General features: G+C 36.9%; 1 protein-coding gene and 1 long non-coding RNA gene across 2 annotated transcripts; one reads left to right on the forward strand and one right to left on the reverse strand.

Annotated features, from left to right (window-relative positions):
- Positions 1-760: 760 nt before the first annotated feature.
- tifa (TRAF interacting protein with forkhead associated domain) lies at positions 761-2,496 on the forward strand. The gene is made up of 2 exons (XM_082155145.1): positions 761-1,250; positions 1,435-2,496. Exon 2 carries the CDS (start codon positions 1,488-1,490, stop codon positions 2,067-2,069), a length of 582 nt encoding a protein of 193 aa, XP_082011271.1. The 5' UTR covers positions 761-1,250; positions 1,435-1,487; the 3' UTR covers positions 2,070-2,496.
- A 4,956-nt stretch (positions 2,497-7,452) lies between these two features.
- Positions 7,453-13,837, reverse strand: LOC309487530. The gene is made up of 2 exons (XR_014201871.1): positions 13,597-13,837; positions 7,453-12,558 (listed from the first exon to the last, which is right to left on the reverse strand). It is a non-coding gene; the product is annotated as an uncharacterized lncRNA (long non-coding RNA).
- Positions 13,838-19,045: the final 5,208 nt, after the last annotated feature.

Below are 19,045 nucleotides of genomic sequence, written 5' to 3' on the forward strand. Positions count from 1 at the left end.
AATTACTCAGCTTTGGTGTATATTTATTTACAGACGTCGTAATTGAGGAGGGGTTGTTGAACTCATCAGTGAAGAATATAAGATAGATTTATCAGTTTTTATGTCTATGGTCAGATTAAATTTATAAAGAGTTATAGGCCTACATATAAAGCAAACTGCACGGAATTAAGTTAATATTAAAATACCGCATAGCAAAACAGGGACTAGAGGGGAATCAAAACTGGTAACATTAGTGGAAAACAGAAACGACGTGTAAACATTGATAAACAACGCAACTAAGCACTTTACCACAAAAATGTCTGCATCCCTGTTAAAGAGTAGCCTATTTAAATCACCGTACAGTTTTAAATGAAATTGAATTTAATAGAAATAAATATGTGAGAAAATCAAAAGACCGAATAATATATAAATATACATTTTATATTTTAAGAAGAAAATATAGTGTCTCTTTGGTAAAACGCTTGTTTAAATCGCGAATATCCGCCCCTAAGCAACAAAAATAAAGAGGGCGTTTACCTATCCGGTTTGCCTAAACTTTGACTTATAAGAATGTATCATTACAATAGTTTCAATATCTTAGAGATAAAGCAAGCGGTTCCACACGACATGAATCGTAAAATATATTGTATAGGCTATGTGAAATGTAGCATTCACGTCGCGCAGTTATCACAAAGTGTGTCTTTGGTGCTGCTCCCCTAAACGTTATATTAGGCTACTTACAAGGTTTTTATTTTGTTGTGATGACGAAACTATGCGACACACTCTTCCTGGAAACGCGGTCAACTGATCAGCTTACCCTTCGCTGTGATTTTACAGATTTGTCAGAAAGTTTTCATCATAAACGTACGTGTTCTTAGTAACGTTTTAACACCTAGGCTGAATTTTCTGGTTATTAAAAGCATGTCACACTCACAATACAAAAACTGGAGAGTGCTTTAAGCTGAAAAAAGCACAAAAGTGGTTTTCATCGAAACGATAATAAAGCATGTCTGGCCAGGGGAAATCATTGGGAAAATATTCTTTTTGAAATAGCCTACAGCAAGAAATAGATAGCGAAAGCATATAAATCAGTTGGGCAACTCTGGGGTTTTTGAGAGTCACGTGTGCCAAGTTGGAAGGGGTGTTGGATTTCAGTGCTTCTGATGCAATTCTCTCTTTGTTTGTTGAGCTCACTCTCACAGTCTAGCGATCTCCGCTTCAGAACAGCACAACAGTCCGTTAGTTGATGATCGTTGCATCAACTTCTGAAGGTGAGCTCTAAAACTTAATTATTTAAAACACAAATTCACAATATACTTTTAGAGTAAAGTGTTACGCTAGATCTGTGCTATGAATCAGTTTTATTCTCACTTCAGTTGAGAATATTCCGCTGTGTTACAAAATATAACTGTTCAGTGAACTAACCCATGAGTTGTTGTTGTTGTTTTTTCTTAGGTCTAACTATCAGCAGGGGAATTTAACCCCTTTGTCTCCATTTGTCACCCACAATGAATGTCAATAGCAAACTCGAAACTGAAGAACTGCTCACTTGTCTTCATATACATATCTACCACCCTAATCAAGCCAGTCGCCCGCTCTTCCAAAACCTGCCCCTAAATCAACCATACCATATGGACGCTGAAGATCCACTTCGGCTTGGCCGTGATGGACAAACCTGCATCTTTGTTCTAAACGACACCTCTGTCTCCAGAAAACAGCTCTCCATACAGGCGTATAGGAAACCCGGCAGCAATTTATTGAGCTTCATGATCCAGAACATGAGCCAGAAGGTCAAACTCGTGGTTGGTGGGTCCGAACTGAGATACCTCGAAAGAGCTGAGCTTGATGACAAGGTTCTCCTCCGCTTCGGAAGATATGAACTGCTGATTTGGCAAGAGCAAGGAGATTCAGAGCATAAATATGAAGTCCTGTTTGAAACATGCAATACAGCCCCTTCACAGGAATTGGGCATAGATGTGCCATGCAACCAACCTGTTATGGACACTGGTTTGCCATTGAGAAGCTTTGAGAATGGAGGACCTGCAAGTCAAGAGCCACTGGAGTCAGATGAGACAGTTATTTTAGTATAGATATTTTCCAGACCTTGCTCTGCATATTATAATTTTTATCATCATTGATACACTGTGTTATAAAAATGCATCTCAAATGTTACAGACAGATCTGCAACTGTAGACTTACGACGTGACGTATTACAAACATTGTTATTATGATTTCTTCTGGAATTTTTTTTCTGAATTGTTTTGGATATTTGTCACTTACATGTTTGCTCATAAGGCACTTTGTGTTTTCTCTCCATTATTGTGGTGTTCATTGCATCAGTGTGTTTAGCTAGCATTTTTATATTACATAATATTTATTTTATATTGTATTGACTGTTACTTGATCAAATGAATCACAAACTTAAATTTTTTTTTGAAATTACAATGATTGAAGAGTTATTCATAACTACTTACAACATATATTATATAAAGGAATAAACTTCTTTGCTTTTGTTCAGATTGCTTTTTTAAATAGCTATTTCATTGAAAATGTTTGTTTTCAGGTTCATACTGTACATCTAGCATTATACTAAAAAACAAGATACAAGGTCAACTCAATGCAAAGTAAATATTTTCCAGATATTTTAATCAGTTGCTTCAGTATAATGACTATAAAAAAGCTTATTTTATAATAATAAGCTATTCTTAATTAATTTAAGAAACATGACATTGTCTTTTTGTGATGGACTGGCATCTGTTCAGGGTGTTTCCCCGTCTGTCTTCTGAGACGATGGATTTGGCTGGATGGATGCGTCGTCTTTATAATATCACACTTAATATTTTTCTCTCATGGTAAATTGAGATTTTATTTATGAAAATATATAGCTGCTACAAACTTGAGGGTTCTTGGCATCAAAAGTCAGAAAATCTCTCTTTTAACCTATTACGTTCGAGAAATAACAGAGTTGCTTTTACTGTAAACAAAACTATTTAAAGCCAATAATTACTCTATATTCCTTTTGTGTCATTCAAAAAACACAATATAGGTCTGAAAAGCAAAATCCTTCATAATTTCACCTGTTCCAAACATTGGATTATGCTGGAAAACATGGTTAGTTACTGATCTCAGATAGCAGTTGTACATGTTTCATTTGGCAGAGAATTATACATCCAAAGCAGGACTGTCAAAACCATCGATTTATTTTTATTTCTTTGGTAAGGGTTATGGATCTTAGAAAGGTTCATCTCAGGTGATCCAGGAACTGAAACTCACCTGAGATCACCATCTTGTTCCATAAGTCGCACTAAAACTATAAACACACCTCCAGTCCTTGTACCAAGGCACTGATAAACATCAGCTATGGCAGATAACAGATGATTTACAGTAAACAATGTCAGTGGTGAACAGACAAGATCGAAACTGTCTGGTGGCGGAACTGATCTTTGTGAAATATACATATAAAAGCAGTATCCCCGGTTTCACAGACAAGGCTTAAACTGTCCCAGACTAAAATGCATGTTTGAGCTGTTTTAACTGAAAGCAACTTGCAATGACATCTCTTAAAAAATGTCAGTGCCAATGTTTTATCTCAAGCTGCACAACATTAATGTTTGTTTTTTTATGGCAAATTTATAAAAGCTACTTAAACTAAGGCCTAATCCTGGCTTAATCTAAGCCCTGTCTGCAAAACCGAGCCAATATATCTTCATGTAAAAATTACTATATTATTAATATTAACTTCAAAGCTAGTTAAGTTAAAGTCACTCCCACATGTATATGACCTTATTACAAAGTAACCATCATTCAGTATGTGAATTTGTACTGTACACATGTAATTATAATTCAGGTTTAAAATATAGCACTTAGTTCTATCCAATATTGAGCTAAACACTGAGACTGACTGATTTCTCAGAACAGCATTGATTGACATGTCTCAGCATCATCACACTCCCGTTATCATGTGGGTCTCTAAGCTTTGGTCAGTGTGCAGACGGTGGTCTGCATGCTTGGATAGTTGCATGTACGGTTATTTGCTGACTTGCAGTGCAGTTGATGGGGTTTGGTGAGCACTTGTGGAGAGTTCAGGGGTCTCACTAATAAAACTGTGCGTAGGATCCTTACTAAAAGTGTACGTGCGCCCGAAAGCCAAAAATGAAACAAAAATTATGAAAATATTTTCTCAGACCATGAGTTTTGCTATTATCACGCGCTAAGCAATCCTCGCTGTAGTTAAAACATTAAAACACAGCATGCCACAGGAAGTGTTCAAAAGCATCGCATCCACTACAAATATTTATATTTATTAGAATAAATTTTTTTATTTCATCGGTAATTAATTCATGTAATTTAGGTGCCATTAATGAGAATGGCATATTTAATCTAAATGTATATATCAGATGTAAAACATAGTTTAAGTCATTCTTTTATTTATTTAAACTGTTATTTTGAACATGTACTGTATTTATGATTAGGACTCATAATGAAGATTATAGGGCCTATTTTAACGATCTAAGCGCATGGGCTAAAGCACATGCTTCCGAATCCACTTTTGCTAGTTTAATGACGGAAAAATGGTCGGCATGGTCTAAAAGGGTTTTCCCTATTTTCTTAATGAGTAATGGGTGTGTTTTGGACGTAACGTGCAAAATACCAATCAGAGTGTAATTTCCCATTCCCTTTAAAAACCAGTTGCGCTCGCACCATGGCGGATTCGCTATTTACATGGCGGAATTGGCAAGCGGAAAAACTGAACGTGTCTCCAGATTGGAAACGGATCTGCTCATGCGCGAGGTTAAAGCGCACAAGCAGACCATCTACGGGACAAGCCAGATTCCACCATATCTTTATGTAGCCTACACAATATTAATCTTTTACATTGTACTTTTATTTTTAATATTTAGCTAGTTTGTGTACTGCTGCTGTATTATTACACTCTGTGTGTGTAATAAGCAGAGTGTACGCGTATTATGCAAACGCCTATAGGTGCACATTACTAACGGCTCTTTAAATAACACAAAAAATATTGCGCCATTGACTTTAGACCAGGTTTCAGTTGGTCAATGGCGCAGTCTATCTCAGTTGCCTCAAAATAGCAACGCACCAACAATGCACCCGAACACACCCCACAGCATGCCCATGGGCGCAACGTGGCACAAGACGTGAAAATGATAACTGCGTCGGGCTGAAACTAGCAAAAAACACTTGCGCCGCGCCTGGCGCTGCATTGCACCGAGTGTATGCTAGGGCCCTGAAAGTGGTTTTCCTTCATCTGCCATCAGTCCCTCAGCTCACCATCGGTGTCGCCAAACTGCTCCGTCTCCAAAATGTTTGTGCGCATGGGTCAGCGTTTACGTGCAGGTGCGCAAATTTTCCCGTCAAGTTTGTTTTTATAAATCGCAACTTATGCGTCGGAATGCGTCGGTTTTGTGCGTACGCAACAGTTATAAACGAGGCCCCAGGGGCCTCATGTACAAAGACTTGCGTTGAATTCATACTAAAACATTGCGTACGGACAAAGCTGTAAATGTGCGTACGCACAAAAAAACCCAGATGAATGAATCTCTGCGTACGAAGGATCCCACGCATATTCTCTTTGTACATCCCAGTTAACGTAAAATTGAGCGCACATGCACGAGCACAACGCCCCACCCAGTCTCCTCCCTTAATTAAATTAATTTAAATATGGTAATGAGTCCACTTTGGCAAAAGAAAGCAGTAAGAAAATGGCGGCAAGAAACGAAACTTTACAGAAAGTGAATTGGAGGTGCTACTATCGGAGGTAGAAACGAAAAAAAAAATTTATTTGGAACTTTGTCCTCCGGAATTAATAACAAAAGGAAAAAATATGAGTGGGAGAGTTTGGCTGATGCCGTCAATGCGGTGGGATCTGAAAGTCGCACTGTAGAGTAGACTGAGTAGCCTACAGTTGAGACACTTTTTGCGTTTAGATTTTTCACACAAAAATAGACACTGAAAAGAAGTGAATTTCCACATGACACGCCACATGACATTTCATTAGCTTGTAGACTAAGATATTATCAATCAATAATACCCACAAGTAGTTTATATTTTCCACAATTAGCTCATAAAAATAAGGTGCTTTTTGTCTAAACTTTGTCTCAACTGTACCCATATCATCACCCCATTTTTAATGATGTGAAGGTAACTAACCATTCATTGTAAATATAAAAAATAAAGACAAATAAAGAAAATAACAATTGGGCAACATTTTTGTTTATTCATCCATTTATATTCATTCATTTTATTTAAATTAGCACTGGTTAAAATGTATAAAGCAGGAACAAGATATGTAACAATATTTATTAATAATACACAGTTTAAATATCACAAATATAAAATTTTATTTTCATTTGCGTCCCATTCTGGCTAATTACGGCGTTTAAACTGTTATCATAACACTGAACAACTAAACTATGTGTTTCCTAATAGAGCTCTATCGGGGGTACAGTAGATATGTGTCTCAATATCTCCCGCTGGCCACCTTACACATTTCTCTAGATTTTGCAATTACCTTGCATGACACAATACCATGAAATACAGAATAACGTTTGTGGTGATACCAGTTACGTTTAACAGTCACATAAGGACAATAAGCTATTCATTGTGGAGAGTGCATGGTGAAGTGAACGTCATATCTTAGAAAAAAAAACTTTTCCCAATATCTTCGGATCGGAGATGCGTCCGTTGTTCATATTTCCCACGATCAAAGAGGACTCTAATACGCACGTGCACAGCAAAAAAAAAAAAAAAAACACAACTTGTGCTTGCTGCGAACGCAAGTTATTTAAGGTGTCTCAACTGTACACATGTCTCAACTGTACACAGTCTACCCTAAATGACCTTAAAAAGAAATGGTCTGATATAAAGGTGGACATTAAACCAAAGCTGTCATTGCCATAAACTAAGGGTTGTATTGTATCAATTTGCATATGCTTTTATATGTTCTTACTTAATTGCATAATTGATCGTGTGACAATATATGTCAATTATTTTATAAATTGCAAATTAATAGCAATGCTTCCCACAGGTGGTGGTGCGATAGACTTGTAGAACAATTCGTTGTGTAATGTTTGCAACTTCACTTCATTGCCTGTAAGAGTCGCCAACGGACAAAAACAATGAGAAATGTACGTACGCCAGACATGAAATTGGCGTGGATGAACGCACATTCTCGCGTTATTTTCACTGTTAGTACATCCGACCGTGAGCGTGAAAGCTGGCGTAAGCAAAGTTTTTGTGCGTACGCAAGATTGATACATGAGGCCCCAGGTCTCTTGCATCTTTTCCACCACACAAACAGTACAACAGGTCACCATGTGTCATTGTGCTTTAAATCTTTCAAGGAACAAAAACATGGCAAGGCAGGAAATGTGATGCAATGTGTAATTAGGCCAGCATATTGCACAAATGTGGAAATGACAGGAAGTGAGAGAAAGAACACATAATTCCAAGTCATGAGTAAACGGTGACTTTATTAGACATCTACAGTTTTAAACCTTTGAGAAAAGTTTAAGAATAAAAGACCAAAGAACTCCCTTTTTATATAAGGGACACCTATTGTTAAAATGTTCTGTCAGAAGTGAAATCAGTTTAGGCAACAAAAGCTTGAGAAAACGATTTTGCCATTTTAACCATTACAGAACATTAAAAAAAACAGGGATCTGTTTCTAGACCTGCTTTTATGAAAATACAAAAAAACGCTTATTTCAAATGTGAAGTTTCACCACTTTTTATATTCACAACTTACAATGACTGACTGTATTTTAAGAACCAAAAGTAAGCCAACTGAACCAGGGTTATAGTGTCATTGAGATACTATCATAGTTTGTATTATCTATCACATCAAGCAATAAAGATAAAGCTGATTGCATGAAAGTCCAATAGAATATACCAAACCAAAGAAAAACAAAAGATGTATGAACAAGTGCCTGACTTGTGAATATTATCTTGTCATTTGATATCAGACACACCGAACAGCAGTTTTAAATGTCATGTGTATTGCTCAAGGTCCAAGGCTCATGTCCATTTCCACTAAAGTCCTTCTAGAGCCTCTTTTCAAATAAAAACTACTTTACAATGTTTGTCAGTTAGGAGTTGGCAGCAGCCTCCACTCAGTCAGCAAGGATACAATGACACATCTTTATGGTTACGACTTACGAGCTGAAAACGATCAAGTTTGCATGCGTAAGACTGAAAGGAGGGAAACTGGACATTGACGAGATTACAAAATTACCATAACATTACCTCAACTACATTTTTACAATATCATTAGCATAACATCAGGATCACAATTACTGTGGGTATGCATACTAAATTGCTCTCCTTTTTTGATTTGTTTCTTCATCATCATGTTTATTCTATTTAGACACACCCTCTGCAGCGAGTACATAACAAATCTATAAACACAAATAGACCTTATTCAGAGCAGCGCCATGACAGGTGTGAAAGTGAGGCTGTGAGGGACAGACTTACCGTGTTTTCAATGGCATCCACTGCAAAAAAGTTGTATAAAGTTCCTGGATCACTTATAATTGTCCACAGCTCATATTGACTGGAGTTTTTGGTCTACTGAAATTTCTTGTAAAGACATTATTGCAGTTTTTTTTTCCAGCAGAACAATTCAAAAACACAAAATAACAGTACAACCTGTACTCAAGAAATGTATGTTTATCCCCCACAGCTTCGCTTTTATTCCTGTTAAAAATCAAAGATGGCACTGCTGTGAATAAGGTCTATAGCTTAAAGAACTTATTCTTCCCATTTCATTTTCTCCCACTTTCTTTTCTCTACTTTTCCACAGTTACATTTCTGCACTAGCTTTTGTACAACGCTGTTTTACAACGCTAAAATTCTATCATTGGCATCTTTGATACATGAAGAATTAATTGAATAAATTCCACAAGCAACATATACTGTAAATTGTAATATTTTAATTAAAATACATGATTTTGTAAGGCTATTAAAAACATGAATCTAAAAACCATGCTTTTGTTTAACACCACTACTTGTTCCTGGTTTCACACAAAATGTTCTGCCAGAGGCTGTTAAGGGATAGTGACCAAAATTGAATTAAGTAGTTCCAAACCTGTATGAATTTCTATCTTTTGTGGAACACAAAAAAAAGTATTTTGGAGAATGTCGGTAACCAAACAGTTGACCAAATAGTTAATAGGCCCCATTGACTTCCATATGACTATGGAAGTCAATGGGGCCTATTAACTATTTGGTTACCCATATTCTTCAAAATATCATATTTTGATTTTCATCAGAAGAAATAAATTCATACAGGTTTAGAACAAATTAGAAGTAAGTAAATGATGACATTCATTGTTGGGTGAACTATCCCTTTAAGGATCGTAATCCAAAAGATATTGCTTACAAGTTTTCATTCACTCATTCAAGTGAACCGTATTAGTGGACAAACGTAGGGAATGGTGAATAAGGGGTTTAGGGGGCGATTTCGGATTTCAGCCGCTCTTTTTTTGTTGTTATGAGAGATAATAACCATATTCATCCACAGTCACGCGGAGCCGAAGCACAACCAAAACAATGTTCTTCCGCAAAAATGTAGTTTTGTTTTTAAAGGTTGCATAGATATTGTACCTTTTAATTTACAATAAGTATTTAATCTGAATATGAAAATATTTCGCCCAACGTGGGGCTCGAACCCACGACCCTGAGATTAAGAGTCTCATGCTCTACCGACTGAGCTAGCCGGGCTACATGCTAACATACTTTATGTCTAATCACAAAAACGGTTTTAGCCACTCATCTATATTGAAAGACATTATGAATGTCATTATATAGATCAGTGGTTTTAACCCTAAATCTCAGTATACAGTTTCTACATATTAAAATGAGCTGCGCGTCAAAACAACATCTCAATGTTATTCAAATGGCGGACCACGGTCCTGATCCGAACCACGTCTAGCGGAGCGGTTCACACCACAAGCACTCAGGGTTGTTTATGGTAATGATCTTTCGTGGCTATCTATAATATTTTTAGAGCCAAAAGTGCTGCATTCAAGGCAAGGCCTTTCTGCTCCGTGCGCGTTGCTTCTGTCTGTTCTGTTTTTAGTAGTTTATTGCTTTGTGGTGTTGAAAAATGGTCCCTCCTTTTCTGTACCCCCAGTACGTTTTCTCAGTCCCAAGGCCTTGTGCCATACCCGAAGGTGTCTAAATTACGCCTACAATGTAGAACATTACCATGGTTTTACTGCAGTAACAAAATTACAAATTGACCATTGTTTTATTGCACTAACGATATCTTAACTATGATCTTTGTAGTATAATTATGGGGATAAAATGAATCTGTTAAAAAAAAAAACTTGGCTACTACAATTTTATTATAGGAACTACTTTTTCGTAAAAATCTTCTTAAAAACCATGGGCATCTGTCTCTGTGGCGCAATCGGTTAGCGCGTTCGGCTGTTAACCGAAAGGTTGGTGGTTCGAGCCCACCCAGGGACGAAAGCATCTTTTGATTCAGGAGTTTTATAGCAGCGCCATCTGGTGGTGTTGCACAAAACTATCATACGCGTGGCTTTATGCACAGCTGCACTACTTCCTGAACTTCAGCCAGCTCTTTGTTTCCTGTCTGCCATTATTGGACAAACTGATTAATCCAGGTGTGCCTGACCTCAGTAACAATAATCAGACACACCTGGATTAATCAGTTTGTCCAATAATGGCAGACAGGAAACAAAGAGCTGGCTGAAGTTCAGGAAGTAGTGCAGCTGTGCATAAAGCCCAAGGCTCTGGGATGAGCTACTCAATCTTTGCTGAGCGAATGGCATTCTCTGGCTTCGTCTTTGACCATACCATTTTGCTTTGACCCTATTAAACATAAATATCACAAACGCACTTACTTTATTTTTATTTAAATAAAAAAATAAATAAAAAGGTAAATATAAAAATTAAAAAGTACTAAATAAATTATTTGTTTTACAGCGAATTTACATATCAGTAACTTTCTAATTTAAATTTTACTGGGATTTTTAAGTATTTTGAAATTATAAGATTAATAAATAACATAACGTGATTTATTTTATTTGTTGTTTGAAGCAGTGGTTTGTATTTGGATTTGATGAGTATCTGCAACTAGCAAACACTGCCTGATGCAGCAGAATAACAACAAAAAATAACCACATTAAATGGAAATATTAAAGAATCTTCTTGACCCAATATATATTTTATGCTCTGTAATCCTTATCCAGAAATATTACTATTTTGTGAAATGGGCTTATTAGGCACGGCTCCGTTGACCCTTTTGTTCCTAATAAGCCCATTCCGCTAAGAGCTCATTTACATTTATTCATTTAGAAGGTGCTTTTATCCAAAGCAACTTACAAAAGAGGATTACAAATTAATTGAACTTCATATAAAATTGCATTTACTGCCATTATTGTACTCAGAACACATCCATTTAATTCATGAAATCCTCATTGAAACATGGCCACTCTGACAAATGTATTGTGAGGACTAGAATTGTAAAAACAAGAGAAGTCTCATAAGCTTGCTACATAGATACTAAAATATTAAATATCATGTTTATTAAAGCTCTAATCCATATCTGTCAAGTTAACGGAAGTCCATTTTAATGAGAAAACACAGAAACGTACTACGTACATTTGGATAGGCTTGATAAGGTAACTTTCCCTTTACAGAAAGATATATGTCGGGAGTATAAACTGACTGAGCTAAGGGTCAAAACTGGTGTCTTAAAGAAAGAAAAGGTGGCATGTTTAATAACAATTATACTTGGTTAGGTTATGCTATTAAATTTCCAGCAGTCATTCTGACTCAAAAGTTACTTTCGTCCCTGGGTGGGCTCGAACCACCAACCTTTCGGTTAACAGCCGAACGCGCTAACCGATTGCGCCACAGAGACAAAGATGTCACAGCTTTCAAAACCAAAGCAGTTCATGTGCATGTAAGCATGCGAAACAATCGACAATAAAAAGTGTTATTACAACAGATGTGACCGTAGTCCTATTATACTATTATCATTTTTATTAAGAAACTGCTACATTAAATTTGTCTTAAATTTATGTAGCATGTTGTCATGTTCTACCATTTATGATGACTTTGTATAATGACCACTAGATGGCAGTGCAGACTAATACATAGACAATGGAACAAATAATAGGCAAGATCCTAGTTTGGGGTAACACACATTTTGGATTAAGCTAGCAAGTTGTCCACAACTGGATCTGCTTACTTCGGCAGTGTCCAAACTCGGTCCTGAAGGGATACTGTCCTGCAGAGTTTAGCTCCAACTTGCCTCAACACACCTGCCTGGAAGTTTAGTATGCTTAGTAAGACCTTGATTAGCTGGTTCAGGTGTGTTTCATTGGGGTTGGAGCTGAAATCTGTAGGACAGTGGCCCTCCAGGAGCAGGATTGGACACCTGACAGCTGCTACACATACCTCCTGAAAGAGGTCATACCATTTCTTCTGACAGGCGTGTTGCCAGCATCCGAAGGTCAATTCTCTGTGGATTCAAACCATTGCAGTTTGGACACTCATTGCCATTTGTGACTTTGATTGGGACATTTTCTGAAAACAAACACAAATAAAAAAAATGTATCTTCTACTTTCAGCATCCAACACCTGCAACGTCTGTTTTTATTATTATATTCTGTGTTTAATTATCTTATAATTAGTATGTTTGTTTTATTAGTATATGCACAACAAGACATTTGTTGTAATTTATGTGTATTTGATTTAGTACAAAACCCAACGAAATGAGAAATCCAATTAAAACACACTACACTTCAAAACATTTGTTGCTTCTAATTAAAAATGTTCTTCTAATTTTGGATCTCAATTTTTTTTACTTCAAGGCAATATTTGTTGTGGACAGTTTCTCCCCAAAAAATATTTTAGAGCTTGCCATAACTAGATGGATCTGAATATTTTGTTATAAAAAATAATCAAAAACTAAGAAATATCTTGATTTTTAGTTGCTTTAGCTTATTTTAATGCTTGTTTTGTCTTATTTTAAATAATTTAAGTCATCTTGATGATCCCTTGGAAGTTTGTTAAGGCCCCTTGCTTGAGAACCATTGAAACTCATATTTCATTTCATTATTTCAGAGAAGTGTGGGTGGGTCAAAACCCCTAAGGATAATTTAACCCAGCAACTCCCATGTGTCCTGGTTTGATCATTTAAAAAATCTAGTCATCAATATAACTTACAAGCTGGACCCCTATGAAAAACTAACCTGTTAGTTTTTCATTCCATTGATCCATGGCTACTTCTTCAGCCATATAGTAGTACTCAGAGCCGTAGTACTGAACTAGAAGCTTGCTTCACACACTGAATAATTGTTTTTTTTAAAAAAAGGTAATTGCGACTTTTTATCTCGCAATTCTGACCTTTTTTCCTCAGAATTGTGAGATACAAACTCGCAATTCTGAGAGGAAAAGGTTAGTCGTTTTTTTCTAAGAACTGGACTTGATATCTCACAATTCTGACAAAAGAAGTCACAATTGCGAGACGCAAACTCTTACATACTGAACAGTGTAATCTAACATGACTAAGTTACAAAGAAAATGCGTAAATGCTTTGCTGTCAACTTTAATAAAAGTTACCTGTGTTAGCTGTGGAAATTCGGCAGCCTCGTAAATGGCCTTAAACGTTACATGAACTGCAGCAACAAACAACTCGTGATTCAAAGATGACAAGTAATTAGACGAATCCAGATTATGATGCTTTGCCGAGAAGCAGACGTCTTGTGATTTACAAATGTAAATGTCTCTCTCAGTGACTGGGCAGAGAGCGATGCTATATCTCACATACGCCATACGAGACTACGCACTGGATCTATTTTTTCTGAAGCAAATACTGAAAATAGCTCTGTTCGCCCAATGTTTAGCAGCCCGGCTAGCTCAGTCGGTAGAGCATGAGACTCTTAATCTCAGGGTCGTGGGTTCGAGCCCCACGTTGGGCGAAACATTTTCATATGCAGATTAAATACTTATTGTAAATTAAAAGGTACAATATGATATCTATGTAACCATTAAAAACACAACTACATTTTGCGGAAGAACATTGTTTTGGTTGTGCTTCGGCTCCGCGTGACTGTGGATGAATATGATTATCTCTCATAACAACAAAAAATGAGTGGCTGAAATCCGAAATCGCCCCCTAAACCCCTTATTCACCATTCCCTACGTTTGTCCACTAATACGGTTCACTTGAATGAGTGAATGAAAATTAGTAAACTAATACGGACAGCCGTTGAACGTGCATCGGTTGTTATAGCAGTGCAATGTGGGATTGAATGAGTGCACTGCACTCAATAACATCCACTATTGTCGACTCGGACACCACTACAAATGGCTATCCCCTCAAATAGTGCACAATTTACGGATATATGGGGCGATTTCGGATTCATACAGCTCATAAAACACTACTAGGCTTAAATCAAGAGATATAACCGGTTTAGATTGAAACGATCTTAAGATGACTAGCTGAAGTTACTGTAGGCTATATCCATTAATAGACAGGATGATGTAACTTCTTTGAAATAAATTCCAGCTCAGCGCCACAACAATGACACTAAAATGACCATTCACAACAGATAATGATTCATAATTAGTTAATTCATAATTTACTCTTTTAGAGAGCTAAATGGCATTTTATCTGTTTAATAAAATACCGACTCACCTGTTGAGTAGCCTAACAAAAAACGCCATCTCCGTGTCGCATTTAAAATTCAAATCTCAGTTCTCGCCATCTTCGAAAAGCCAAGCCAATGTTGATTCTCGTTTTATTACGAACAGTATCGCGTTCTCATTTGACCATGCTGTGATTCATCGAAGGTTCGAGATTTCTTGATTTCCATGTTCCATGTCAACCTTTCTCTACAGGAATCATCAAAGTGTATTAACGCCACCAAATGGGCTGTAGTGTGGAGCAAAGGGAAGGAAAACAAAACTTTATAATGAAATAAAATTACTTATGCAATATGTGATTTTAAAATTCTACTTTTCAATCCTTGAAAAGAATTTCTATATATATATATTTCTATATATATTGTTTCTATATATATATGCTATATATAGTAGATGGTGATATATCACTTCTTTTGTAGCAGCAATAAACTGCTGCAGAAAAAGGTAGGTGCCATGCAAAAATGTAACAAGTAATTGCATTTCTCATAGTATTGGAGTAAAGAGTAAACATATACTTATTTAAAAATGTATTCAAGAAGAAAGTAAAAGTTGGTAACATTTTTGATACTTCAGTAAAACTACAAAGTATCCGAAAAGATTACAGATTACATACTAATTACATTTAGCTACTTAAATACTTTACATCGCTGGAATCTGACCGTATAGTTTCACTTTTATTTCAGGGATATGATTTCTCTTCACAAAACAGAGTTGAGTTTTAATCACTGATAGTCGGACATCTGTTGGCCCATATTTTAACCGCCGTTTGTATGAATCATGTCAAATACGATACATTATGACACCTCCTCCATATCGCTCCATCGTCAGCACAGAGAGATCTTCCTATATCTATTTTGACATTTTGGCAAACAATATTGGACTGCACACACTTAGTACCATTATCTATTTTATATATCTTGGAAAATGATGATCCAACCCTTACCTGAACAGTTATATCAATCAAAAAATCTTTTATCCAGTTCAATATTCTGCCTTCAATCCCTAATTGTTCCAACTTTATTAACAGCCCCTCCTTCCAAAGCATGTCAAATGCTTTTTCAATAATATCATAAAATACATTTTGAATCATCATCTCATCCTTTCCTGGAGATGTTTGCTTAACTCCTCCAGTAATTGTCTTTAATTCATGTAATGAAAATTCAACATCAAGATTGTCACAAGGCCTTTTCTCCATCATAATATTTGGACGTACCTTTCTACTTTGTTCTCCAATTATTTTCATTTCTTCTGATATTTTATTGTTACAATCTTTCCACATTACTCAGACCAAAGTTTCTTTTAAAACCACCCATTTTTCTGATCATACCCTATACTTCACTGACATCTACTTCCATCTACATAATTACACTAACATCCATACCTATTTTACAACAAATGTCATAGTGATCACTTCCTATTGTAGAGTCCTTGCAGAGATTCCATATATATGTAAATATGCAATGACAAGACAAGGCAATCTGTTGTGGAAAAAACTAACAAAGCATAGGCCTACCTCACAATCGTTCTCCTCTCCACCATGTTTAAAGTTTCCGGCCCGCCCATTTCGGGAATTCGGGTATCAAAATTATCTCCGATCTTCCCAGTGGTAAATACTACATCAGAGGGCATTCATGTGCAATTTTACCTATAGGAAACTTGTATTAACAATAATTCCGATAACATGTGAAGACAGCATTAAAGGTAGTGCAGGCTTTTACAACGAAGTAAGCTAATTGCCTGCACAAAATATGATAGCATTGCAATATAACAATAATAATGTTAAAGTTTACAGTGGTTTCATAAATTAATTAAAAACATAAAAAAGCAAAACATACTGATGCACATTCTTTGTTCTTTATAAGTATAGAGTAAAAACCTTGCTGTATTTTTGTGTAGTTATGAGGATAGATTATGGACTTTCGAGGGAAAAAAACAAGTGCGTAAACACAAATATTGATCCTTAGAAGTTTTACACAAACAATCCTGGGCAAAAAGTAAGTAGGCTATAGAGTGGTGCAGGTATGACACCACTTTCTAGGCCAATACGCGGAAACGAGTTACTTAGCATTTTAGCACTTCCGGTTTCATCGTCCCAAAGTCAATGGGTTTTTTGAATGGGATTTTGGTTAAAAGGCTAAAAATAAGGTCTGTGGTGAATACACTCTCAAGGCACTTTCACGTTTTATTCTACGACATAAAATACATCAGATTTTTTTAAGCTGTCAAGTAAGTTAGCTACTGTTTTAACAAGTAGCTAAATGGGACTACAGAAGCTGTCGGGGACATTAAACGTCATCACACCGAACAACTCAGTCCGCTTTTACAACCTTGTTATGCTATAATTGTGCTCTTATAAACTATTCTAACTCAAACTTTCCGGGAAAATGTTTTTTGTTTTTGTAAAATCTTAAAGTCCCCGTGAACCGGAAGTTGCAAACGACTTTTCTCCAGTGTTGTGACATATTTCCAAGCGAAACGGAATATTGAACAGAGGGCAGGGTTTTACTTTAGCGCTCCTCCTCTCCATCTCTGCTCATAGCAGACTGACGGTTTGAGGGGAGTGGTTAAGCGTTTTCAACCCAAGCCGTCAAACTGACGTCATCAGAAAAGGAATACGGCATTCCAGACCGGAAGTAACTTTTCAGATTTTGATTAAAGATTACCACAGCAAACAATTTTTTTCTGTGTATTAACTTGTACGGATTAATTGTTCACCACAAGACTAATATGCGCTAACAAAGTAAATAGGGTCAATTTTGATTTCATGTCGACTTTAAAGAGTTGTCAGACGCTTAGTGACGGTGACGTATCTAGTGACGGTTTTTGATAATCCAAAAGCCTATGGAAAAATCCTATTAGGTTTTTGGCGAGGGAATTAGTAATAATAATAATAATAATTCGTTACATTTATATAGCGCTTTTTCTGAGACCTCAAAGCGCTTTACATAGATGGGGGAATCTCCTCAACCACCACCAATGTGCAGCATCCACCTGGATGATGCGACGGCAGCCATATTGCGCCAGAACGCCCACCACACACCAGCTTACTGGTGGAGAGGAGACAGTGATGAAGCCAATCAGTATATGGGGATGATTAGGAGGCCATGATGGACAGAGGCCAAGGGGCAAATTTGGCCAGGATGCCGGGGGTTACACCCCTACTCTTTTTTTTAATGACCACAGAGAGTCAGGACCTCGGTTTAACGTCTCATCCGAAGGACGGTGCTCTTTTTGGCAGTATAGTGTCCCCGTCACTATACTGGGGCATTAGGACCCACACAGACCACAGGGTGAGCGCCCCCTGCTGGCCTCACTAACACCTCTTCCAGCAGCAACCTGGTTTTCTCAGGAGGTCTCCCATCCAGGTACTAACCAGGCTCAACTCTGCTTAGCTTCAGTGGGCAACCAGTCTTGGGCTACAGGGTGATATGGCTGCTGGCCAATTAGTGTGATGCTAACTGCCGATTGGCCTACAAAGTGACATCATACCTGCATGATTGCATCACTCTATAGGACGTATACGTGCGTATGGCCCCGACAATTTTTTGCTGACCTTAAAGTTTTTTAGTTATTTATTGCTTTATTATCAACAAATAGCATGTACAAGAGTAACTTCCATATTACAACAGAAGTACCTGTTACATGCTTCCCAAAACAATGGAAATGATAAAAAGTAAATGGGGAAAAAAAGGGGGGGGAGGGGAGGGGGGGGGCTGATCTTATAGGGTAGGCTACTAAGGTTACTAGGTTAGGCAATTTCGGACATGCTAGCAATAGCAAGCTAGCTTTGAAAGCAAGATCCCACCTTCCCTTCAAAGCGTCTCCAAATTTTCCTGAAACATTTTAATATGAAAATGATATCAGGTCTTCAGATCAGTGACCTACAAATATTCATGAACTTTAGTTATAAATGAACACACCAGTCAATAATAGGTATGTGAAAATGCAGAAATATTTTGCAAGGTCTGGACATCTGTTCAGAGCTCTGGAATGGTGTGAAAAAAATAAAATAAAAATAAAAATCAAGGGTTTGATTCTGTCACGATACACACACGGGGAAAGACAGATCCAAGTGCAGTTATTTATTTGGGTAATCCGTACTCACAACCAGTCCAGGCAAAGGTAAAAAATCCAACAAGGCAAAACACAAGAAACAAGAAACAAGAAACAAGAAACAAGAAACAAGAAACAAGAAACAAGAAACAAGAAACAAGAAACAAGAAACAAGAAACAAGAAGATACAGCCATCGGAAGTGTGGTGACATAAAACAAGGACTCCGTGACAAACACTGAAACAGACAGGGTATATATACACAGACACTAACAATGTGATAGAGAACAGCTGAGTGCAATGATCAGTGAT

The sequence above is a fragment of the Leuciscus leuciscus genome (genome assembly GCF_965113295.1).
Source record: "Leuciscus leuciscus genome assembly, chromosome: 2".
Classification (NCBI taxonomy): domain Eukaryota; kingdom Metazoa; phylum Chordata; class Actinopteri; order Cypriniformes; family Leuciscidae; genus Leuciscus; species Leuciscus leuciscus.

Excerpts from the sequence above, each read along its gene's own strand:
- tifa (XM_082155145.1), top strand. The coding sequence starts at position 1,488 with ATGAATGTCAATAGCAAACTCGAAACTGAAGAACTGCTCACTTGTCTT.